Source organism: Salmo salar, unplaced genomic scaffold, assembly GCF_905237065.1.
Source record: "Salmo salar unplaced genomic scaffold, Ssal_v3.1, whole genome shotgun sequence".
Lineage (NCBI taxonomy): Eukaryota > Metazoa > Chordata > Actinopteri > Salmoniformes > Salmonidae > Salmo > Salmo salar.
Genome location: NW_025549781.1, coordinates 159,845 through 185,744, shown reverse-complemented (window position 1 = coordinate 185,744; position 25,900 = coordinate 159,845). Strand labels below are relative to the sequence as shown.

General features: G+C 41.9%; 1 protein-coding gene across 3 annotated transcripts in view; it reads right to left on the bottom strand.

Annotated features, from left to right (window-relative positions):
- Window positions 1–1,012: 1,012 nt before the first annotated feature.
- LOC106599962 (low affinity immunoglobulin gamma Fc region receptor II-like) overlaps window positions 1,013–25,900 on the bottom strand; it is an 87,634-nt gene continuing 62,746 nt past the window's right edge. For 2 of the 3 annotated variants that reach the window (XM_045713521.1, XM_045713522.1), the window contains 4 exons: window positions 22,233–22,508; window positions 20,905–21,051; window positions 12,127–12,168; window positions 1,013–1,548 (listed from right to left, as the gene is read on the bottom strand). In XM_045713521.1, the coding sequence (XP_045569477.1) occupies window positions 1,526–1,548; window positions 12,127–12,168; window positions 20,905–21,051; window positions 22,233–22,508 (488 nt within the window). In that variant the 3' untranslated portion in view covers window positions 1,013–1,525. The remainder of the gene's footprint in view (window positions 1,549–12,126; window positions 12,169–20,904; window positions 21,052–22,232; window positions 22,509–25,900) is intronic. The other variant, XM_045713523.1, reaches the window with a different exon arrangement.

Here is a 25,900-nt window from a genome sequence, read left to right as displayed (position 1 = left end):
ACTACTTCAAGCTCTAAACCCTCAGAAGTAGTAATCACAGCTGTGGGGAGAGGGACATTCTTCTTACCCAACCACATGACCTTCATTTTGGAGGTGTTCAGAACAAGGTTAAGGGTACAGAAAGCTTGTTGGACACTAAGAAACCTTTGTTGTAGAGCGTTTAACACAAAATCCAGGGAGGTGCCAGCTGAGTATAAGACTGTATCATCTGCATATAAATGGATGAGAGAGCTTCCTGCTGCTTGAACTATGTTGTTGATGTAAATTGAGAAGAGCATGGGGCCTAGGATCAAGCCTTGGGGTACTCCATTGGTGACAGGCAATGGCTGAGACAGCAGATGTTCTGACTTCATACACTGCACTCTGAGAGAGGAAGCTAGCAAACCAGGCCAAAGACCCCTTAGAGACACCAATACATTTTTACATTTACATTTTAGTCATTCAGCAGACGCTCTTATCCAGAGCGACTTACAGTAGTGAATGCATACATTTCATTTCATGCATTTTTTTGTACTGCCCCCCCGTGGGAATCGAACCCACAACCCTGGCGTTGTGTGTCTAAAAACCTGTTTTCGCTTTGTCATTATGTGGTATAGTGTGTGGATTAATTCATTTTTGAAATATAATTTAACAAAATGTGAAAAAAGTGAATACTTTCCAAATGCACTGTATACTCAAGACCCTGGGGGCTGTAGGGGGAACCTGGAATGGAGTATTTAGAAGATACTCAAGGCCCTGGGGGCTGTAGGGGAAACCTGGAATGGAGTATTTAGAAGATACTCAAGGCCCTGGGGGCTGTAGGGGAAACCTGGAATGGAGTATTTAGAATATACATAAAGGGAAGTGAATGAAATTAAAAACTGAGTGGTTGTGATGTCATTCAGAACAGATTAAAAACAGGCTACATGATTGACGAAAATCATTTATTTAATTCTATATGCTACAAAGACAAAAGCAATATCTTACCAGGATGATTAATTGACAAATAATTGTTTTGCACAAAATACCACAATAAAATAAAAGGCCAACATTGGTTTCATGTTTAAATCAAATAATGATAAACTACTATAGAGAACAAAATGGGAAAATAAAGTAAATCATTCTAATAATTGAATTCTCCTCTCCTGTATGTTTTCTAACTCTGTAACATGTAATGGTATAACATTATACTGAACCTGTAACAATAATGCCTGAACCACAACACCTATCATTTGATCTGTATAGACATGAAAAGTGAAGGCATTTACAATGTATCAACCATAATGCTATACAGTATATGACCAGTATATGACTGATGTTAAAGGACAGCTGCTGAATGAATAATACAACACACATTATATTAAAACACATTCCAATCAGAATAATACATGTATCAGTTAATAGATCACATTTGATCAAATGCCACTATTGTTCCATCAGGTGGAGCTACAATGTAACAACATACAGCATTGTGACTCACAGTTCTATATTAGAATTCCATGAGTTCCATTCTGATGGTTGTTATGGTGATCAGGTGATCTCAGCCTCACTCTTCTTCAACATGATCACCTGTTCAACACAGAAGTAGTTCATCAGTGTGGCCATGTATTTACTTATCCAATACAGAACCACTTACAAATGGAAATCATATCAGATGATTTACTAGTCAATCCTGTGCTACTTAGAATCCTATCAAATTATTTCCAATGAGGCTCCTGCTTATGTCCAGTTCTCCCTCATCAATATCAGGGCTATTTACTCCTTATCAATACCTGGGCTACTTTTTTATTTTATTTTTTATTTCACCTTAATTTAACCAGGTAGGCCAGTTGAGAACAAGTTCTCATTTACAACTGCGACCTGGCCAAGATAGAGCAAAGCAGTGTGACACAAACAACACAGAGTTACACATGGGATAAACAAACGTACAGTCAATGACACAATAGAAAAGTCTATATACAGTGTGTGCAAATGTAGTAAGATTAGGAAGGTAAGGCAATAAATAGGCCATAGTGGCGAAATAATTTCAATATAGCCATTAAACACTGGAGTGACAGATAGACTGGAGTGATAGATAGATAGAAGATGAATGTGCAAGTAGAGATACTGAGGTGCAAAGGAGCAAAAATAAATATGGGGATGAGGTAGTTGGGTGGGCCATTTACAGATGGGCTATGTACAGGTGCAATAAGGTAAGCTGCTTTGACAGCTGATGCTTAAAGTTAGTGAGGGAGATATGTCACCAGCTTCAGTGATTTTTTGCAATTCGTTCCAGTCATTGGCATCAGAGAACTGGAAGGAAAGGCGGTCAAAGGAGGAGTTGGCTTTGGGGATGACCAGTGAAATATACCTGCTGGAGCGCATGCTATGTGGGTGCTGCTATGGTGACCAGTGAGCTGAGATAAGGCGGGACTTTACCTAGCAAAGACTTATAGATTACCTGGAGCCAGTGGGTTTAGCGACGAATATGAAGCGAGGGCCAGCCAACAAGAGCATACAGGTCACAGTGGTGGGTAGTATATGGGGCTTTGGTGGCAAAACGGATGGCACTGTGATAGACTGCATCCAGTTTGCTGAGCAGAGTGTTGGAGGCTATTTTATAGATGACGTCGCCAAAGTCGAGGATCGGTAGGATGGTCAGTTTTACGAGGGTATGTTTGGCAACATGAGTGAAAGATGCTTTGTTGCGGATTGGAGATGCTTAATGTGAGTCTGGAAGCAGAATTTACAGTTTAACCAGACACTTAAGTATTTGTAGTTATCCATATATTCTAAGTCAGAGCCGTCCAGAGTAGTGATGCTGGACTTGCGGGCAGGTGCGGGCAGTGATCGGTTGAATAGCATGCATTTAGTTTTACTTGCATTTTAGAGCAGTTGGAGACCACGGAAGGAGACTTGTATGGCATTGAAGGTTAGTTAATTAACCTCTATGGGACCGGCGGGACGAATTCGTCCCACCTACGTAACAGCCACTGCCATCCTGTGGCGCGATTTTCTAAATCTTCAAAATCATATTACTTCAATTTCTCAAACATATGACTATTTTACAGCCATTTAAAGATAAGACTCTCGTTAATCTAACCACACTGTCCGATTTCAAAAAGGCTTTACAACGAAAGCAAAACATTAGATTATGTCAGCAGAGTACCAAGCCAGAAATAATCAGACACCCATTTTTCAAGCCAGCATATAATGTCACCAAAACCCAGAAGACAGCTAAATGCAGCACTCACCTTTGATGATCTTCATCAGATGACAACCCTAGGACATTATGTTATACAATACATGCATGTTTTGTTCAATCAAGTTCATATTTATATCAAAACCAGCTTTTACATTAGCATGTGACGTTCAGAACTAGCATACCCCCGCAAACTTACGGGGAATTCGCTAACATTTTACTAAATTACTCACGATAAACGTTCACAAAAAGCATAACAATTATTTTAAGAATTATAGATACAGACCTCCTCTATGCACTCGATATGTCCGATTTTAAAATAGCTTTTTGGTGCAAAGCACATTTTGCAATATTCTCAGTAGATAGCCCAGGCATCACGGGCTCGCTTATTTAGACACCCGGCAAGTTTAGCACTCACCATAATCATATTTACTATTATAAAAATGTCATTACCTTTTGTTGTCTTCGTCAGAATGCACACCCAGGACGTCTACTTCAATAACAAATGTTGGTTTGGTCCAAAATAATCCATCGTTATATCCGAATAGCGGCGTTTTGTTACGTGCGTTCCAGACACTATCCGAAATAGTAAAGAAGTGTCGCGCTTGGCGCAATTCCTGACAATAAAATTCAAAGTATTCCATTGCCGCACGTGGAAGCATGTCAACCGCTGTTTAAAATCAATTTTACGTCATTTTTCTCGTAGAAAAGCGCTAAAATTCCGACAGGGAATCTCCTTTTCGGCAAACAGAGGAAAAAATCCCAAAGGCGGGGGGCGGTCGGGGTCACGCGCATAAGCTAGTGTCTCTTGATGGGCCACTTGAGAAAGGCGATAATGTGTTTCAGCCTGGGGCTGGAATGACGACATTCTCTTTTTCCCGGGCTATGAGAGCCTATGGACGACGTGGGAAGTGTCACGTTAGAGCAGAGATCCTTAGTAAATGATAGAGATGGCAAAGAAGTTCCAGAAATGGTCAGACAGGCCACTTCCTGTAAAGGAATCTCTCAGGTTTTGACCTGCCATTTGAGTTCTGTTATACTCACAGACACCATTCAAACAGTTTTAGAAAATTTAGGGTGTTTTCTATCCATATGTAATAAGTATATGCATATTCTAGTTACTGAGTAGGAGTGGTAACCAGATTAAATCGGGTATGTTTTTTTATCCAGCCGTGTCAATGCTGCCCCTAGCCCTAACAGGTTAACACAGTGTCCAAAGAAGGCCCAGAGGTGTACAGAATGGTGTCGTCTGCGTAGAAGTGAATCAGAGAATCACCAGCAGCAAGAGCGACATCATTGATATATACAGAGAAGAGAGTTGGCCCGAGAATTGAACCCTGTGGCACCCATATAGAGACTGCCAGAGGTCCAGACAACAGGCCCTACAATTTGACACACTGAACTCTATCAGATAAGTAGTTGGTGAACCAGGCGAGGCAATCATTTGAAAAACAAAGGCTGTTGAGTCTGCCAATAAGAATGCGGTGATCGACAGAGTTGAAAGCCTTGGCCAGGTCGATGAATACGGCTGCACAGTAATGTCTCTTATCGATGGTGGTTATGATATTGTTTAGGACCTTGAGCGTGGCTGAGGTGCACCCATGACCAGCTCGGAAACCAGATTGCATAGCGGAGAAGGTATGGTGGGATTCGAAATGGTCAGTAATCTGTTTGTTAATGTGGCTTTCGAAGAGCTTAGAAAGGCAGGGTAGGATATATATAGGTCTGTAGCAGTTTGGGTCTAGAGTGTCACCCCCTTTGAAGAGGGGTATGACCGCGGCAGCTTTCCAATCTTTGGGAATCCCAGACGAAATGAAAGAGAGGTTGAACAGGCTAGTAACAGGGGTTGCTACAATTTCGACAGATCTTTTAGAAAGAGCATCCAAATTGTCTAGCCCGGCTGATTTGTAGGGGTCCAGATTTTGCAGCTCTTTCAGAACATCAGCTATCTGGATTTGGGTGAAGGAGAAACGGTGGGTGCTTGGGTGGGTTCCCGGATGAGGGTGCCGGGCAGTTGACCTGGGTAGGGGAAGCCAAGTGGAAAGCATGGCCAGCCGTAGAGAAATGCTTATTGAAATTCTCAATTATAGTGGATTTATCGGTGGTAACAGTGGGCAGCTGGGAGGAGGTGCTCTTATTCTCCATGGACTTCACAGTGTCCCAGAACTTTTTTGAGTTTGTGCTACAGGATGCAAATTTCTGTTTGAAAAAGCTAGCCTCAGCTTTCCTAACTGCCTGTGTATATTGGGTTCTAACTTCCCTGAAAAGTTGCATATCACGGGGGCTATTCGATGCTAATGCAGAACGCCACAGGATGTTTTGTGCTGGTCAAGGGCAGACAGGTCTGGAGTGAACCAAGGGCTATATCTATTCCTGGTAAAAAAAATTGAATGGAGCATGCTTATTTAAGATTGTGAGGAAGGCACTTTTAAAGAATAGCCAGGCATCCTCTACTGATGGGATGAGGTCAATATCCTTCCAGGATACCCCGGCCAGGTTGATTAGAAAGGCCTGCTCGCTGAAGTGTTTTAGGGAGTGTTTGACAGTGATGAGGGTGGTCGTTTGACTGCGGACCCATTACAGACGCAGGCAATGAGGCAATGATTGCTGAGATCTTAGTTGAAAACAGCAGAGGTGTATTTGGAGGGAGAGTTAGTTAGAATGATATCTATGAGGATGCCTGTGTCTACGGATTTGGGGTTGAACCTGGTAGGTTCATTGATCATTTGTGTGAGATTGAGGGCATCAAGCTAAGATTGTAAAATGGCCGAGGTGTTAACCTCTCTGGGCCAGTGGGACGCTTGCGTCCCACCTAGTCAACAGCTAGTGGAATCCCGTGGCGCGATATTCAAATACCTTAGAAATGCTATTGCTTCAATTTCTCAAACATATTACTATTTTACACCATTTTAAAGACAAGACACTCGTTAACCTCTCTAGGCTAGGCGGGACGAATTCGTCCCACCCTACGTAACAGCCATGGCTATCCTGTGGCGCGATTTTCAAAACCTTAAAAATCCTATTACTTCAATTTCTCAAACATATGACTATTTTACAGCCATTTAAAGATAAGACTCTCGTTAATCTAACCACACTGTCCGATTTCAAAAAGGCTTTACAACGAAAGCAAAACATTAGATTATGTCAGCAGAGTACCAAGCCAGAAATAATCAGACACCCATTTTTCAAGCCAGCATATAATGTCACCAAAACCCAGAAGACAGCTAAATGCAGCACTCACCTTTGATGATCTTCATCAGATGACAACCCTAGGACATTATGTTATACAATACATGCATGTTTTGTTCAATCAAGTTCATATTTATATCAAAAACCAGCTTTTTACATTAGCATGTGACGTTCAGAACTAGCATACCCCCGCAAACTTCCGGGGAATTCGCTAACATTTTACTAAATTACTCACGATAAACGTTCACAAAAAGCATAACAATTATTTTAAGAATTATAGATACAGACCTCCTCTATGCACTCGATATGTCCGATTTTAAAATAGCTTTTTGGTGAAAGCACATTTTGCAATATTCTAAGTACATAGCCCAGGCATCACGGGCTCGCTATTTAGACACCCGGCAAGTTTAGCACTCACCATAATCATATTTACTATTATAAAAATGTCATTACCTTTTGTTGTCTTCGTCAGAATACACACCCAGGACAGCTACTTCAATAACAAATGTTGGTTTGGTCCAAAATAATCCATCGTTATATCCGAATAGCGGCGTTTTGTTCGATGCGTTCCAGACACTATCCGAAATAGTAAAGAAGTGTCACGCGCTTGGCGCAATTGTGACAATAAAATTCTAAGTATTCCATTACCGTACGTCGAAGCATGTCAACCGCTGTTTAAAATCAATTTTACAACATTTTTCTCGTAGAAAAGCGATAATATTCCGACAGGGAATCTCCTTTCGGCAAACAGAGGAAAAAATCCCAAAGGCGGGGGCGGTCGGGGTCACGCGCATAAGCTAGTGTCTCTTGATGGGCCACTTGAGAAAGGCGATAATGTGTTTCAGCCTGGGGCTGGAATGACGACATTCTGTTTTTTCCGGGCTCTGAGAGCCTATGGAAGACGTGGGAAGTGTCACGTTAGAGCAGAGATCCTTAGTAAATGATAGAGATGGAAAAGAAGTTCAACAAATGGTCAGACAGGCCACTTCCTGTAAAGGAATCTCTCAGGTTTTGACCTGCCATTTGAGTTCTGTTATACTCACAGACACCATTCAAACAGTTTTAGAAAATTTAGGGTGTTTTCTATCCATATGTAATAAGTATATGCATATTCTAGTTACTGAGTAGGAGTGGTAACCAGATTAAATAGGGTATGTTTTTTATCCAGCCGTGTCAATGCTGCCCCCTAGCCCTAACAGGTTAATCTAAACACACAGTCCGATTTCAAAAAGGCTTTACAACGAAAGCAAAACATTAGATTATGTCAGCAGAGTACCCAGCCAGAAATAATCAGACACCCATTTTTCAAGCTAGCATATAATGTCACAAAAACCAAAACCACAGCTAAATGCAGCACTAACCTTTGATGATCTTCATCAGATGACACTCCTAGGACATTATGTTATACAATACATGCATGTTTTGTTCAATCAAGTTCATATTTATATCAAAAACCAGCTTTTACATTAGCATGTGACTAGCATGTGACTAGCATTCCCACCGAACACTTCCGGTGAATTTACTAAATTACTCACGATAAACGTTCACAAAAAACATAACAATTATTTTAAGAATTATCGATACAGACCTCCTTTATGCAATCGCGGTGTCCGATTTTAAAATAGCTTTTCGGTGAAAGCACATTTTGCAATATTCTGAGTAGATAGCCCGGCCATCACAGGCTAGCTATTTTGACACCCAGTAAGTTTGGTACTCAGATTTACTGTAAGAAAATTTGGATTATCTTTGCTGTTCTTCGTCAGAATGCACTCCCAGGACTTCTACTTCAACAACAAATGTTGGTTTGGTTCCAAATAATCCATAGTTATATCCAAATAGCGGCGTTTTGTTCGTGCGTTCAAGACACTATCCGAAGGGTAAAGAAGGGTGACGCGCCCGGCGCGTTTCGTGACAAAAAAATTCAAAATATTCCATTACCGAACTTCAAAGCATGTGAAACGCTGTTTAAAATCAATTTTTATGCTATTTTTCTCATAAAAAAGCGATAATATTCCGACCGGGAGTCGTTGTTTTCGTTCAAAGACTGAAAACGTAAACATGGAGTCGTCTCGCACGCGCGCACCAGTCTCATGGTTCTCAGATCGACCACTTACCAAATGCGCTACTGTTTTTCAGCCATGGCCTGCAAAGCCACCATTCAGCGTTTTGCCGCCTTCTGAGAGCCTATGGGAGCCGTAGGAAATGTCACGTAACAGCAGAGTTCCCCTGTTTTGGATAGAGATGACAAAGAAGGCCAAGAAATGGTCCAAGAGGGCGCTTCCTGTTTGGAATCTTCTCAGGTTTTGGCCTGCCAAATGAGTTATGTTATACTCACAGACACCATTCAAACAGTTTTAGAAACTTTAGGGTGGTTCTATCCAAATCAAACAATTATATGCATATTCTAGTTACTGGGCAGGAGTAGTAACCAGATTAAATCGGGTACGTTTTTTGCAAATACTGCCCCCTATCCCCAACAGGTTAACCTCTTGTCGTTCGCCTAGGATAGGGGGCGCTACAGCGATTTTTGAAAAAAATGTGTGCCCATTTTAAACGGCCTCCTACTCAAACTCAGAAGCTAGGATATGCATATAATTAACCTGTTATGGCTAGGGGGCAGTATTTTCACGGCTGGATAAAAAACGTACCCGATTTAATCTGGTTACCACTCCTACCCAGTAACTAGAATATGCATATACTTATTACATATGGATAGAAAACACCCTAAAGTTTCTAAAACTGTTTGAATGGTGTCTGTGAGTATAACAGAACTCATTTGGCAGGCAAAAAACTGAGAAGGTTTCATGCAGGAAGTGGCCTGTCTGACAAGGTGTCGTTCTTCTTGTCTCTGTGTATTGAAGAGTGAGGATCTTAGCTGTCCCGTAACACTTCCTACGGCTGCCATAGGGTCTCAGAAGGCGGTAAAAAGCTGAATCGTGGCTTTGCAGGCTCTGGCTGAAAAAAAGTAGCGCGTTTGGGTAGTGGCTGGTTACAGTACTGTGAGACTCAGGCCGTGCCCGCGTCGACCGAAAGCTTTGTTTACTTTCCTCTGTTTAGCTAAATGGACATTCCCGGTCGGAATATTATCGCTTTTTACGAGAAAAATTGCATAAAAATGGATTTTAAACAGCGGTTGACATGCTTCGAAGTACGGTAATGGAATATTTAGATTTTTTTGTCACGAATTGCGCCATGCGCGCGACCCTTATTTACCCTTTCAGATAGTGTCTGGAACGCACGAACAAAACGCCGCAATTTGGATATAACGATGGATTATTTTGGACCAAACCAACATTTGTTATTGAAGTAGCAGACCTGGGAGTGCATTCTGACGAAGACAACAAAAGGTAATCAAACTTTTATAATAGTAAATCTGATATTGGTGAGTGCTAAACTTGCCGGGTGTCTAAATAGCTAGCCCTGTGATGCCGGGCTATGTACTTAGAATATTGCAAAATGTGCTTTCACCAAAAAGCTATTTTAAAATCGGACATATCGAGTGCATAGAGGAGTTCTGTATCTATAATTCTTAAAATAATTGTTATGCTTTTTGTGAACGTTTATCGTGAGTAATTTAGGAAATTGTTAGCAAATTCCTCCGGAAGTTTGCGGGGGGTATGCTAGTTCTGAACGTCACATGCTAATGTAAAAAGCTGTTTTTTGATATAAATATGAACTTGATTGAACAAAACATGCATGTATTGTATAACATAATGTCCTAGGTGTGTCATCTGATGAAGATCATCAAAGGTTAGTGCTGCATTTAGCTGTCTTCTGGGTTTTTGTGACATTATATGCTAGCTTGAAAAATGGGTGTCTGATTATTTCTGGCTTGGTACTCTGCTGACATAATCTAATGTTTTGCTTTCGCTGTAAAGCCTTTTTGAAATCGGACAGTGTGGTTAGATAAAGGAGAGTCTTGTCTTTAAAATGCTGTGAAATAGTCATATGTTTGAAAAATTGAAGTTTTTGTATTTTTGAGGAATTTGTAATTCGCGCCACGCCTATCATTGGATATTGGAGCAGGTGTTCCGCTAGCGGAACGTCTAGATATAAGAGGTTAATACTTGTGGATCGAAAACACCCTAAAGTTTCTAAAACTGTTTGAATGATGTCTGTGAGTATAACAGAACTCATATGGCAGTCAAAACCCCGAGACCGATCGTAACAGGAAGTGGAATTCTGAATTGCGGACTCAACTTCATCAGTTTGCCTGTAAATCACACAGTGAGCAATGGTTCATTGAGCACTTCCTATTGCTTCCACTAGATGTCCCCAGTCTTTACAAAGTGATTTGAGCCTTCTACTGTGAAAACTGAATGAATGAGACGCAGTGGAACGTGATCACACGGAGAGGGCCATCACCATTATGATGCCGGCGCCCCTGGCTACCCTCCACTTTCGAAACGTTTTGAAACACAATGCAATCGTCCCCCTTGAATCTTATTGGAGCTCTGGTTGAAAAAGGCCCTAAAGATTTATGTTATACAACGTTTGACATGTTTGAACGAACCTAAATTTTAAAAAAATGAATTTTTTCGAAAGTGGAGTCCCGCGCACGACGGAACTTTTGGTGCAGCCTTCAGAACGCGCTAACAGGAACAAGCTATTGGAACATAAAGGATTCACTTTTTCGAACGAAAATACATTTGTTGTGGACCTGGGATTCCTAGAAGTGCTTTCTGATGAAGATAATCAAAGGTAAGGGATTACTGACAATAGTATACAAGACTAGATTTGATATGCGATTTTTCCAAGATGGCGCTGACCTGTAACGGTAGCCTATTTTCTGAGTATCGCATCCCCTTTTATCGCAAAGTGTGATTACCCAGTAAAGTTATTTTTAAATCTGGCATTACAGGTGCTTTCAAGAGATATTCATCTATACATCTTAGAATGACAATATTACATTTTAAAAATGTTTTCGAATAGTAATTTAGTAAATTGTAGTTCTGTTTCACCGGGTGCATTTGAGGGAAAATAGTTAGTCAACGTTACGCGCCCGATGTAAAATGCTGTTTTTATATATAAATACGAACTTTATCGAACAAAAGAATGCATGTATTGTGTAACATGATGTCCTAGGGGTGTCATCTGATGAAGATTGTCAAAGGTTAGTGCTGCATTTAGCTGTTTTTTGGTTATTTGTGATGCATGTGGTTGGTCGGAAAATGGCTATGTGGCTACTTTTACGATATACTCCTCTAACATAATCTAATGTTTTGCTTTTGCTGTAAAGCCTTTTTGAAATCGGACAACGTGGTTCGATTCAGGAGAGGTGTATCTATAAAACGATATAACATAGTCCTATATTTGAAAAATAAAAATAAAATAAAATGTGTTATGCTAATGGGGATAGGATTTTTCGCTGGACGGAGCCCAACCAGGGGTTAAGCATGTCCCAGTTTAGGTCACCTAGCAGCACAAGCTCAGAAGATAAATGTGGGGCAATCAATTCACATATGGTGTCGAGGGCACAGCTGGGGCAGAGGGTGGTTTATAGCAAGTGGCAACGGTGAGAGGCTTGTTTCTGGAAAGGTGAATTTTTAGAAGTAGAAGCTCGAACTCCTCATCAATACTTGGGCTATTTAATCCTTACCCAAGCTATTTACTCCTCAATACATGTATTCATATCAGTTACATTACATATTTTGGTAGTTGACTCTAATCCATCCTACTTTCTACTACTACTAAGAGGTAACATAATATAGTACACACTGTGTTCAGAATACCATATTGTGACCCTGCAGCTGTTGTGTTGTAAGGTAGAAACTCACCTAATTGGTCTTGGTGGGTCTTCCTGGGTACCCTGGTTTCCCCTAAACAGACAGTTATTAACACTTTACAACATGGTTCAATCAGAGATACAGTTATCAACACTCTACAACATGGTTCAATCAGAGATACAGTTATCAACACTTTACAACATGGTTCAATCAGAGATACAGTTATCAACACTTTACAACATGGTTCAATCAGAGCTACAGTTATCAACACTTTACAACATCGTTCAATCAGAGATACAGTTATCAACACTTTACAACATGGTTCAATCAGAGCTACAGTTATCAACACTTTATAACAGGGTTCAATCAGAGCTAATCATCCTTACTTTACATGTTTCAATCAGAGGTAATCAATACTTTACAACATGGTTCAATCAGAGCTAGTTATTAAGTCTTTAAAAAGGGTTAAATTAGAGCTACAGTTATCAAAACTTTAAACATGTTCAATCAGAGAGCCAAATACATGGAGCAGTTATGGAGCAATTCCTGACATTTAAACCTACATTTAAACCTAGGGAAAAATCCCTGGTTTAGTTCAGTTAGGATCACCACTCTATTTTAAGAATGTGAAATGTCAGAATAATATTAGAGAGAATGATTTATTTTAGCTTTTATTTCTTTCATCACATTCCCAGTGGGTCAGAAGTTTACATACACTCAATTAGTATTTGGTAGTACAGCCTTTAAATTGTTTAACTTGGGTCAAACGTTTTGGGTAGCCTTCCACAAGCTTCCCACAATAATTTGGGTGAATTTTGGCCCATTCCTTCTGACAGAGCGGGTGTAACTGAGTCAGGTTTGTAGGCCTCCTCGCTCTCACATGATTTTCAGTTCTGTCCACAAATTTTCTATAGGATTGAGGTCAGGGCTTTGTGATGGTCACTCCAATATCTTGACTTCGTTGTCTTTTAGGCATTTTGCCACAACTTTGGAAGTATGCTTGGGGTCATTGTCCATTTGGAAGACCCATTTTCGATCGAGCTTTAACTTCCTCACTGTCTTGAGATGATGCTTCAATACATCCACATAATTTTACTCCCTCATTATGCCATCTATTTTGTGAAGTGCACCAGTCCCTCCTGCAGCAAAGCACCCCCACAACATGATGCTGCCATCCCTGTGCTTCACGGTTGGGATGGTGTTCTTCAGCTTGCAAGCTTCCCCCTTTTTCCTCAAAACATAACGATGGTCATTATGGCCAAACAGTTCTATTTTTGTTTCATCAGACCAGAGGACATTTCTCCAAAAAGTATGGAGCAGTTATGGAGCAGTGGCTTCTTCCTTGCTGAGCGGCCTTTCAAGTTATGGCAATATAGGACTTGATTTACTGTGGATATAGATACTTTTGTACCAGTTTCCTTCAGCATCTTCACAAGGTCCTTTGCTGTAGTTCTGGGATTGATTTGCACATTTCGCACCAAAGTACGTTCATTTCTAGGAGACAGAACAGAACGTGTCCCAAGGATTAAAGGCATAGTCAACTTAGTGTATGTGTCACGTCCTGGCCAGTATAAGGGTTAATTATTATTGTAGTTTGGTTAGGACGTGGCAGAGGGTATTTGTTTTATGTGGCTCGGGGTGGTGTTTTTCTAAAAAGGGCATTTGATTTAGTATTCCGGGGTTTTTGGGCACTGTTCCTTGTCTACGTATTTCTATGTTGATCTAGTTGGTTGTATGTCTATGTTTGGTTAATTGGGGTGGACTTCCAATTGAAGGCAGCTGTGTGGTGTTGCCTTTGATTGGAAGTCCTATATTAGTTGGGTGTGTTTGTCTGTGTATTTGTGGGAGATTGTTTCTTGTCTAGCATGTATGAGCCTGAGAAGACTGTCGGTATATCTTGAGTTCGTTTTGTTGTTTTTGTGTTCATTTTGATTTAACCTGTTAGGGCTAGGGGGCAGCATTTGCACGTCTGGATAAAAAAATGTACCCGATTTAATCTGGTTACTAATCCTACCCAGTAACTAGAATATGCATATACTTATTATATATGGATAGAAAACACTCTAAAGTTTCTAAAACTGTTTGAATGGTGTCTGTGAGTATAACATAACTCATTTGGCAGGCAAAACCCTGAGACATTTTCTGACAGGAAGTGGATACCTGATGTGTTGTATTACCTTTAAACCTATCCCATTGAAAAACACAGGGGCTGAGGAATATTTTGGCACTTCCTATTGCTTCCACTAGATGTCACCAGCCTTTACAAAGTGTTTTGAGTCTTCTGGAGGGAGATCTGACCGAACAAGAGCCATGGAACGATGATGTCCCATTAGACACCTGGCGCGCGAGTTCATGTTGGGTACCCTCGTTCCAATACGTTATAAAAGAGTATGCATTCGTCCACCTTGAATATTATTCATGTTCTGGTTAAAAAGGCCCTAATGATTTATGCTATACAACGTTTGACATGTTTGAACGAACGTAAATATATTTTTTCCCCCTCGTTCATGACGAGAAGTCCGGCTGGCTTAGATCATGTGCTAACAAGACGGAGATTTTTGGACATAAATGATGAGCTTTTTTGAACAAAACTACATTCGTTATGGACCTGTGATACCTGGAAGTGACATCTGATGAAGAGAATCAAAGGTAATGGATTATTTACATAGTATTTTCGATTTTAGATCTCCCCAACATGACGTCTAGTCTGTATCGCAACGCGTATTTTTCTGGGCGCAGTGCTCAGATTATTGCAAAGTGTGATTTCCCAGTAAGGTTATTTTTAAATCTGGCAAGTTGATTGCGTTCAAGAGATGTAAATCTATAATTCTTTAAATGACAATATAATATTTTACCAATGTTTTCTAATTTTAATTATTTAATTTGTGACGCTGACTTGACTGCCGGTTATTGGAGGGAAACGATTTCCTCAACATCAATGCCATAGTAAAACGCTGTTTTTGGATATAAATATGAACTTGATAGAACTAAAAATGCATGCATTGTCTAACATAATGTCCTAGGAGTGTCATCTGATGGAGATTGTAAAAGGTTAGTGCATCATTTTAGCTGGTTTTATGGTTTTGGTGACCCTGTCTTTGACTTGACAAAACATTACACACAACTCTTGTAAATGTACTGTCCTAACATACTCTAAATTTTGCTTTCGCCGTAAAACCTTTTTGAAATCGTAAAACGTGGTTAGATTAAGGAGATGTTTATCTTTCAAAGGGTGTAAAATAGTTGTATGTTTGAAAAATTGGAATTTTGACATTTATTTGGATTCAAATTTGCCGCTCTTGAAATGCACCTGCTGTTGATGGAGTGCACCACGGGTGGCACGCTAGCGTCCCACCTAGCCCATAGAGGTTAATAAATGTTCAAAATGAACAAACACAGTCCTGCTGCATTTTGGTCCTCCTTCACCGACGATAACCGTGACAGTATGTAAACTTCTGACCCACTGGAATTGTGATACAGTGATTTATAAGTGAAATAATCTGTCTGTAAACAACTGTTGGACAAATTACTTGTGTAATGCACAAAGTAGATGTCCTAACCGACTTGCCAAAACTATAGTTTGTTAACAACAAATTTGTGGAGTTGTTGAAAAATGAGTTTTAATGACTCCAACCTAAGTGTATGTAAACTTCTGACTTCTGAGAGCTACAACACTTTACAATATTTTTCAATATGGTTCAACATTGGAGATGTTGTACCCAATGTGACTATTAAAACCTACCCTAACCAGAAACAGTGGATGGATGGCGACATTCGCGCAAAACTGAAAGCGTGATCCACCGCATTTAACCATGGAAAGAGGTCTGGCAATATGGTTGAATATAAACAGTGTAGTTATTCTCTCCGCAAGGCAATCAAACAAGCGAAATGCTGGTACAGGGACATGGTGGAGTCGCAATGCAACGGCTCAGACAAGAGATGTATGTGGCAGGGTCTACAGGAAATCACAGACTAAAAAAACAAAAATAGCCACGTCACGGACACCGACTTCAAGCTTCCAGACAAACTATACACCTTCTTTGCCCGCTTTGAGGATAATACAGTGCCACCGTCGTGGATCGCTAACAAAGACTGTGCTCCCCCTCTCCTTCTCAGTGGCTGACGTGAGTAAAACATTTAAACTTGTCAAAACTCACAAGTGCGGCTGGCCCAGACGGCATCCCTAGCCGCGTCCTCAGAGCATGTGCAGACCAGCTGGCTGGTGTGTTTACGGACATATTTAATCGCTCCCTATCCCAGTCTGTTGTCCCCACATGCTTCAAAATGCCTACCATTGTTCCTGTACCCAAGAAGGCAAAGATAACTGAACTAAATGACTACCGCCCCGTAGCACTCACTTCTGTCATCATGAAGTGCTTTGAGAGGCTAGTCAAGGATCATATCACCGCCACCTTACCGGCCACCCAAGACCCACTTCAGTTTGCATACCACCAGGGGCAGGGCCACAGATGACGCAATCGCCATCGCACTGCACACTGCCCAATCCCATCTGGACAAAAGTAATACCTATGTAAGAATGCTGTTCATTGACTACAGCTCAGCATTCAACACCATTGTACCCTCCAAGCTCATCATCAAGCTGGAGGCCCAGGGTCTCAACACCGCCCTGTGCAACTGGTTCCTGGACTTTCAGACGGGCTGCCCGCAGGTGGTGAAGGTATGAAACAACATCTCCACTTCGCTGACCCTCAACACTGGAGCCCCACAAGGGAGTGTGCTCAGCCCTCTCCTGTACGTTCACCCACGCCTGCTTGGCCATGCACGCCTCCAACTCAATCATCAAGTTTGGAGAAGACACAAAAGTAGTGGGCTTGATCACCAACAATGACAAGACAGCCTACAGGAGTTTTAAGTTCTTTGGCGTACACATCACAGACAAACTGAAATGGTCCACCCACACAGACAGTGTGGTGAAGAAGGTGCAACAGCACCTCTTCAACCTCAGGAGGCTGAAGAAATTTGGCTTGTCACCCAAAACCCTGACAAACCTTTACAGATACACAATCGAGAGCATCCTGTCTGGCTGTATCACAGCTTGGTACGGCAACTGCACCGCCTTCAACCACAAGGCTCTCCAGAGGGTGGTGCGGTCTGCACAATGCATCACCGGGGGCAAACTACCTGCACTCCATGACACCTACAGCAACCTATGTCACAGGAAGGCCAAAAAGATCATCAAGGACAACAACCACCCGAGCCACTGGCTGTTCACACCGCCACTATCCAGAAGGCGAGGTCAGTACAGGTGCATCTAAGCTGGGGCCGAGAGATTGTGAAACAGCTTCTATCTCAAGGCCATCAGACTACTAAACAGCAATCACTAACTCAGAGAGGCTGCTACCTACATTGAGAACCAATCACTGGTCACTTTAAACAACTTCTTCGGGATAGGGGGCAGAATCCTGAATTTCCACCTGTCTGACGTGCCCAAAGTAAACTGCCTGTTACTCAGGCCCAGAAGCTAGGTTATGCATATAATTAGTACCATTGGATAGAAAGCACTCTGAAAACACTCTTTCCAAAACTGTTAACCTCTATGGGCTAGGTGGGACGCTTGCGTCCCACCTACTCAACAGCCAGTGTAATCCCGTGGCGCGATATTCAAATACCTCAAAAATGCAAAAACTTCAATTTTTCAAACATATGACTATTTTACACCATTTTAAAGACAAGACTCTCGTTAATCTAACCACACTGTCCGATTTCAAAAAGGCTTTACAACGAAAACAAAACATTATGTCAGCAGAGTACCCAGCCAGAAATAATCAGACACCCATTTTTCAAGCTAGCATATAATGTCACAAAAACCCAGAAGACAGCTAAATGCAGCACTAACCTTTGATGATCTTCATCAGATGACACACCTAGGACATTATGTTATACAATACATGCATGTTTTGTTCAATCAAGTTCATATTTATATCAAAACCAGCTTTTTTACATTAGCATGTGACGTTCAGAACTAGCATACCCCCCGCAAACCTCCGGTGAATTTACTAAATTACTCACGATAAACGTTCACAAAAAACATAACAATTATTTTAAGAATTATAGATACAGAACTCCTTTGTGCAATCGAGGTGTCCGATTTTAAAATAGCTTTTCGGTGAAAGCACATTTTGCAATATTCTGAGTACATAGCCCAGCCATCACGGCTAGCTATTTAGACACCCACCAAGTTTAGCCCTGACCAAACTCCAATTTACTATTACAAAAGTTTGATTACCTTTGATGTTCTTCGTCAGAATGCACTCCCAGGACTGCTACTTCAATAACAAATGTTGGTTTGGTCCAAAATAATCCATCGTTATATCCAAATAGCGGCGTTTTGTTCGATGCGTTCAAGACACTATCCGAAGTGTAAATAAGGGTCACGAGCATGGCGCAATTCGTGACAAAAAATTCTAAATATTCCATTACCGTACTTCGAAGCATGTCAACCGCTGTTTAAAATACATTTTTATGCCATTTTTCTCGTAAAAAGCGATAATATTCCGACCGGGAATCTGCATTTAGGTAAACAGAGGAAAGAAAATAAAGCATTCGGTTGACTCGGGCACGCCCCTAAGCCCACAGTACTCTGATCGGCCACTATCCAAACGCGATAAATTGTTTCAGCCAGAGCCTGCCTCGATATCCTTCAGCTTTTTCCCGGGCTCTGAGAGCCTATGGGAGCCGTAGGAAGTGTCACGTTATTGCAAAGATCCTCAGTCTTCAATAAAAAGAGTCAAGATAAAACACAACTTGTCAGACAGGCCACTTCCTGCATGGAATCTTCTCAGGTTTTGGCCTGCCATATGAGTTCTGTTATACTCACAGACACCATTCAAACAGTTTTAGAAACTTTAGGGTGTTTTCTATCCAAAGCCAATAATTATATGCATATTCTAGTTACTGGGCAGGAGTAGTAACCAGATTAAATCGGGTATGTTTTTTATCCAGCCGTGTCAATACTGCCCCCTAGCCCTAACAGGTTAACAACCCTCCAAACGAGTTTCAATGCCATACAACTCTCCTTCCGTGGCCTCCAACTGCTCTTAAATGCAGGTAAAACTAAATGCATGCTATTCAATCGATCACTGCCCGCAACTGCTCGCCCGTCCAGCATCACTACTCTGGACGGCTCTGACTTAGAATATGTGGACAACTACAAATACCTGGGTGTCTGGTTAGACTGTAAACTCTCCTTCCAGACTCACATTAACCTGTTGGGGCTAGGGGGCAGTATTGAGAATTTAGAAAAAATATTTGCCTCCTACACCAACTCAGAAGCTAGAATATGCATATAATTGTTTGATTTGGATAGTGGATAGAAAACACCCTAAAGTTTCTAAAACTGTTTGAATGGTGTCTGTGAGTATAACAGAACTCATTTGGCAGGCCAAAACCTGAGAAGATTCCAAACAGGAAGCGCTCTCTCTGACTTTTTCTTGGCCTTCTTGATCATCTCTAACCAAAACAGGGGATCTCTGGCATGACGTGACATTTTCTAACGCTCCCATAGGCTCTCAGAAGGCGCCAGAACGATGAATGGTGGCTTTGCAGGCCCTGGCTGAAAAACAGTAGCGCATTTTGTAAGTGGTCGATCTGAGGACAATGAGACTGGAGGCGTGTGCACGAGCCGACACCATGTTTACTTTCTCTCTCTTTGAACGAAAACAACGACTCCCGGTCGGAATATTATCGCTTTTTTTACGAGAAAAATAGCATAAAAATTGATTTTAAACAGCTTTTGACATGCTTCGAAAGTACGGTAATGGAATATTTTGAATTTTTTTGTCGCGAAACGCGTCGGGCGCGTCACCCTTCTTTGCCCTTCAGATAGTGTCTTGAACGCACGAACAAAACGCCGCTATTTGGATATAACTATGGATTATTTGGAACCAAACCAACATTTGTTATTGAAGTAGAAGTCCTGGGAGTGCATTCTGACGAAGAACAGCAAAGTTATTCAAACTTTTCTAATAGTAAATCGGAGTTTGGTGAGTACCACACTTGGTGGGTGTCAAAATAGCTAGCCTGTGATGGCCGGGCTATCTACTCAGAATATTGCAAAATGTGCTTTCACCGAAAAGCTATTTTCAAATCGGACATAGCGAGTGCATAAAGGAGTTCTGTATCTATAATTCTTTAAATAATTGTTATGTTTTTTGTGAACGTTTATCATGAGTAATTTAGTAAATTCACCGGAAGTGTTCGGTGGGAATGCTAGTCACATGCTAGTCACATGCTAATGTAAAAAGCTGGTTTTTGATATAAATATGAACTTGATTGAACAAAACATGCATGTATTGTATAACATAATGTCCTAGGATTGTCATCTGATGAAGTTCATCAAAGGTTAGTGCTGCATTTAGCTGTGGTTTGGGTTTATGTGACATTATATGCTAGCTTGAAAAATGGGTGTCTGATTATTTCTGGCTTGGTACTCTGCTGACATAATCTAATGTTTTGCTTTCGCTGTAAAGCCTTTTTGAAATCGGACAGTGTGGTTAGATAAAGGAGAGTCTTGTCTTTAAAATGCTGTGAAATAGTCATATGTTTGAAAAATTGAAGTTTTTGTATTTTTGAGGAATTTGTAATTCGCGCCACGCCTATCATTGGATATTGGAGCAGGTGTTCCGCTAGCGGAACGTCTAGATGTAAGAGGTTAAATAAAGGTGAAATAAAATTTAAAAAAATAAAAACAATATAAAAAGTTATCAACTCTACAACATGGTTCAATCAGAGATACAGTTCAATCCACAGTATTGTCAGTCCTTGTGATATATTTCTGATTTACAACAGGTAAGGGTCTCAGGGTCTCACCTTGAGCCCTGCTCCTGCAGTATTTCACCAGCAGTATGATGGTCACCAGCAGGTAGGGAGACCCCACCAGTAGACTACACAACAGTCTGGGTAGAGACATGGACAACACTGGGACTGCTGGAGATGGAATGGGAGTTGGACCTGCAGCTGGAGAAAGAATGACACCTGTATTATGAGCACATTTACAGGTAGGGAGACACACACATTTTGATTTCTGTTCATACATGTAAAATGTTCAGTATATTTGCATGTTTAGTTACAGCAAATACAGTGTAGGAAATGTTACTACCATGTCAGTACATATTGAAGCAATAAGGCTCGAGGGGGTGTGGTATATGGACAACATATCAGTACAGGATGGCAACAACTGCCCGAGTTACACCAGGAACGCACAATCCCTCCATTAGTGCTCAGACTGTCCGCAACAGGCTGAGATAGGCTGGACTGAGGGCTTGTAGGCCTGTTGTAAGGCAGGTCCTCACCAGACATCACCGGCAACAACGTCGCCTATGGGCACAAACCCACCGTCGCTGGACCAAAAAGTGGTCTTCACTGATGAGTCGCGGTTTTGTCTCACCAGGGGTGATGGTCGGATTCGCGTTTATCTTCTAAGGAATGAGCATTACACCGAGGCCTGTACTCTGGAGCGGGATCGATTTGTAAGTGGAGGGTCCATCATGGTCTGGGGCGGTGTGTGCATCATCGGACTGAGTTTGCTGTCATTGCAGGCGATCTCAACGCTGTGCGTTACAGGGAAGACATCCGCCTCCCTCATGCGGTACCCTTCCTGCAGGCTCATCCTGACATGACCCTCCAGCATGACAATGCCACCAGCCATACTGCTCGTTTTGTGCGTGATTTCCTCCAAGACAGGAATGTCAGTGTTCTGCCATGGCCAGCAAAGATCCCGGATCTCAATCCCATTGAGCACGTATGGGACTTGTTGGATCGGAGGGTGAGGGCTAGGGCCATTCCCCCAGAAATGTCAGGGAACTTGTAGGTGCCCTGGTGGAAGAGTGGGGTAACATCTCACTGCAAGAACTGGCGCAGTCAACGAGGAGGAGATGCACTGCAGTACTTAATGCAGCTGGTGGCCACACCAGATACTGACTGTTACTTTGATTTTGTCCCCCCTTTGTTCAGGGACACATTATTCCATTTCTGTTAGTCACATGTCTGTAGAACTTGCTCAGTTTATGTCTCAGTTGTTGAATCTTGTTATGTTCATAGAAATATTTACACATGTTAAGTTCGCTGAAAATAAACGCAGTTGACAGTGAGAAGCCGTTTCTTTTTGCTGAGTTTGTAGATAGTGTTTGTGGACATACCATGTACTGTGATGTTGACAGCATTGCTGTGTTCTCCAGACCCAGACTCACACCAGTACACTCCACTGTCTGATAGTATTAGCGACACGATGCATGAAGACCCTTGTTGTTTTCCCCAGTCAGTATTACACTCTGAAAGGATTCCTCTCGTTGTGTTCCTCACCACTCTCCATCCAGCAGAGTTCCCCTGAACCTCACAGCTCAGAGAAACAGACTCATATTCAAAGAACTGAGATCTGTCAGGACTCACAATCAGAGAGGCTGGAAGAGAGAGATCTGAGAGATCTGAGAAAAAGAGGAGCAGGAGAGAGAGAGAGAGAGAGAGAGAGAGAGAGATTGAGTTCTTCTGCAAAACTAGAATTATAGTTGGATAAATGTAGATAAACATATTTTTTTCACAAGGAATTATACAGCATAATACCTTCCACATCAAAACTTTCAAACCAAATCAAATTCCATACCTAAAACGTTGATTTTGGACAAAATGATCAGAATGGATTATTACTAAGGACTATCAAGAAAAACCTTCTAACAAACCAAAACCTGCATAAGAAACACAGCGGAACTTGGAAATACCATCCAACCCAAAACTGAGTCAGTAAAGTTCAGTCTGAAGATACTTCTGAAGGCTAAAATTAAAATATAATAATCTCTAGGTAATTTTGTTATATAAAGCGTAGAAAATAAGTATACTATGCTAGGACAAAACAGACCTACCTGCAACTTCAATTAACACTGGTGTGAAGTGAGAAAACTCCTGAGCTTAACAATGGCAGGAGAGTTTCAAAGCCAAATGCAGAGGCCTTTGAAGCCCCCATGGCTTATCCCTATGCAGATGTCATCACAGTACAGTACCCCTTGGATATTAAAAATAACACTGCACGGAATAAGTACAAAAGTAATGGTGCAGTGCATCCCCAAGCAGTTCCAGCAGGACTTTTACGGGATCAAAGTGAGAACACAGCAGAAAAAGCTCTGTGACGACTCCCCATCCTGAGTGAGTCTGATCACACCTCTTCAAACTGTCCTGCAGACAAGAATAGTCACCCCACCCAGCACTTAACACACCCTGGTCCCACAACTGCACTGCTCCTCCATCATTGAGAGGGATAAATTCACAGAGCAGGAGAAACATGGTGGAGCTCAGAGAGCTAGTCCACACAATCCAGACAACAGACCCACAAAACAGACCAGCACAACAACACCATCCCCCAACAAGACCCGGAGGGCAGAAGATGGAGAGAGCTGGCTGCTCTACAGACTGAGGTGAGAGAACTTGAGGAGAGAGAGAAACACATGGAACAGCTAACATCAGTGAAGGCGGAGAGGAACACATGGCCCAGCTAACAGCAGTGAAGGAGGAGAGAAAGGAACACATGGCACAGCTAACAGAGCAACAGACTCAGATAACATAAACAGATAACAGCACTGAAGGAAGAGGTGAGAAAGCTGAGGTGTGACAGAGCAGAACACTCCTCCAGAGAAGCCAGCAGAACAGCCCACCTCAGACCCGGACCACAGCCTCAACACCAAACAAACAACACATGACACACCAACAAAATAGACCGCACAGTCTCCCCCTGGCAGCTCCCCCAATAACAAACCCCACACATCCACTGAGTAAACACAAAAGCCAGAGATTGTGCTCCTCATTGACTCAAATGGAAAATACATTCAAGGGAATAATAATTTAATAATTTTCCCAAACACAAGGTGGCTAAACTCTGGTGCCCAAACACTAGGCCCCTGGAGCTGTTGTCAGAGGACAGACTAGGGTCCCCCAGCCACATCATAATTTCATACGGGTACAAACAACCTGAGGGCCCAGCAGGAAAGGGTGTTCACAGAACTCAAGGGAGTGATTTAAAAATCTTCTTCCACTTTTTTTCCCACCCTGTTACCATGAAAATACTTTCCCCCTGCCATCATACAGCAGGTTATTGCAAGCATTTCCCATGACTGTGCCTCAACCTAATGTCTACCTGGCCACCACTCCACCCTGGACTCGAACAGCCTTTATGGCCAGGTCCACCTCTACAACGCAGCAATCCCAACTTTTGCCAGGACCCTGAAGGACGTCACCCTCAACCGTAGACCCAGCACCTCACACAGGAGCAACAGAGCAACGGACACCCAAGCCAGACCAGCGAGACACCCTCCCAGACCTGTAAGACCCCCTCCTGAAGGACCTGCACTGAGAAAACCCACGCCAAGAGGACCTACACCCAGACCCCAGCCTCACCAGCCCCACCCCAACCAGCGAAGACCACCCCAAGCAAACCTTGGCCAATCACTATATAGGCTAAGGTATAGAGGAGATGGATTGTATAGAGGAGATGGATCCGCTGGTTTCCCCCTAGGTTACAGAGAGCTGGTAGTCCCAACCACCAAACTACCAGCTGTGAAATAGGGAAGAGACTCAGGGGGTATGCTAATTTGATATAGAGCAGACATAACCCACTCTATTAAATTTGTCAAAACAGGAACATTTTACATCTGGCTAGAAATTAATAAGGAAATTGACTCAGAGAAAAATGTCCTCCTGTGTGCTACCTATATCCCCCCAATAGAATCCACATACTTTAATGAAGACCACTTCTCCATCCTAGAGGGGGGAGATCAACCATTTCCAGGCCCAGAGAAACTAGTCTGTGGCGACCTAAATGCCAGACCTGGACAAGAACCTGACACCCTCAGCACACAGGGGGACAAACACCTACCTGGAGGTGACAGCATTCCCTCCCTAATATCAAATTACTGTACACCAGACCACGTATTCACCCTGCACACCCTAAATGACTAACGAACAAACCAACAAAGTCATGCTTTGTTGACTTCAAAAAGCTTTTGACTCAATTTGGAATTAGGGTCTGCTATACAAATTGATAGAAAGTGGTGTTAGGTGAAAAACACACATTATAAAATCCAGTTAAACAAACAACAAGTGCGCAGTTAAAATTGGCAAAAAACACATATTTCTTTCCACAGAGCTGTTGGTTAAGATAAGGATGCAGATTAAGCCCCACCCTCTTCAACATATCATTGAATTGGCACTAGAACAGTGTTCAGCACCCAGCCTCACCCTACTAGAAACTGAAGTCAAATATCTACTGTTTGCTGATGCTTCTGTCACCAACCAAGGAGGATCTACAGCAGCACCTACTATAGATCTTCTGCACAGATTCTGTCAGACCTAGGCTCTGACAGTAAATCTCAGTAAGACAAACATAATGGTATTCCAAAAAATGTCCAGTTACCAGGACCACAAATACAAATTCCATCTAGACACCGTTGCCCTATAGCACACAAAATACTATACATACCTCAGCCTAAACATCAGCGCCACAGGTAACTTCCACAGAAAAATCTTAGAGACAAGGCAATAAAGGATTCTATGCCATCAAAAGGAACATAAGATTTGACATACCAATTAGGATCTGGCTAAAAATACTTGAATCAGTTATACAACCCATTGCCCTTTATGGTTGTGCGGTCTGGGGTCCACTCACCAACCAAGAATTCACAAAATGGGACAAACACCACAGTAAGACTCTGCATGCAGAATTCTGCAAAAATGTCCTCCGTGTACAACATAAAACACCAAATAGTGCATGCAGAGTAGAATTTGGCAGATACCCGCTAATTATCAAAATCCAGAAAAGAGACGT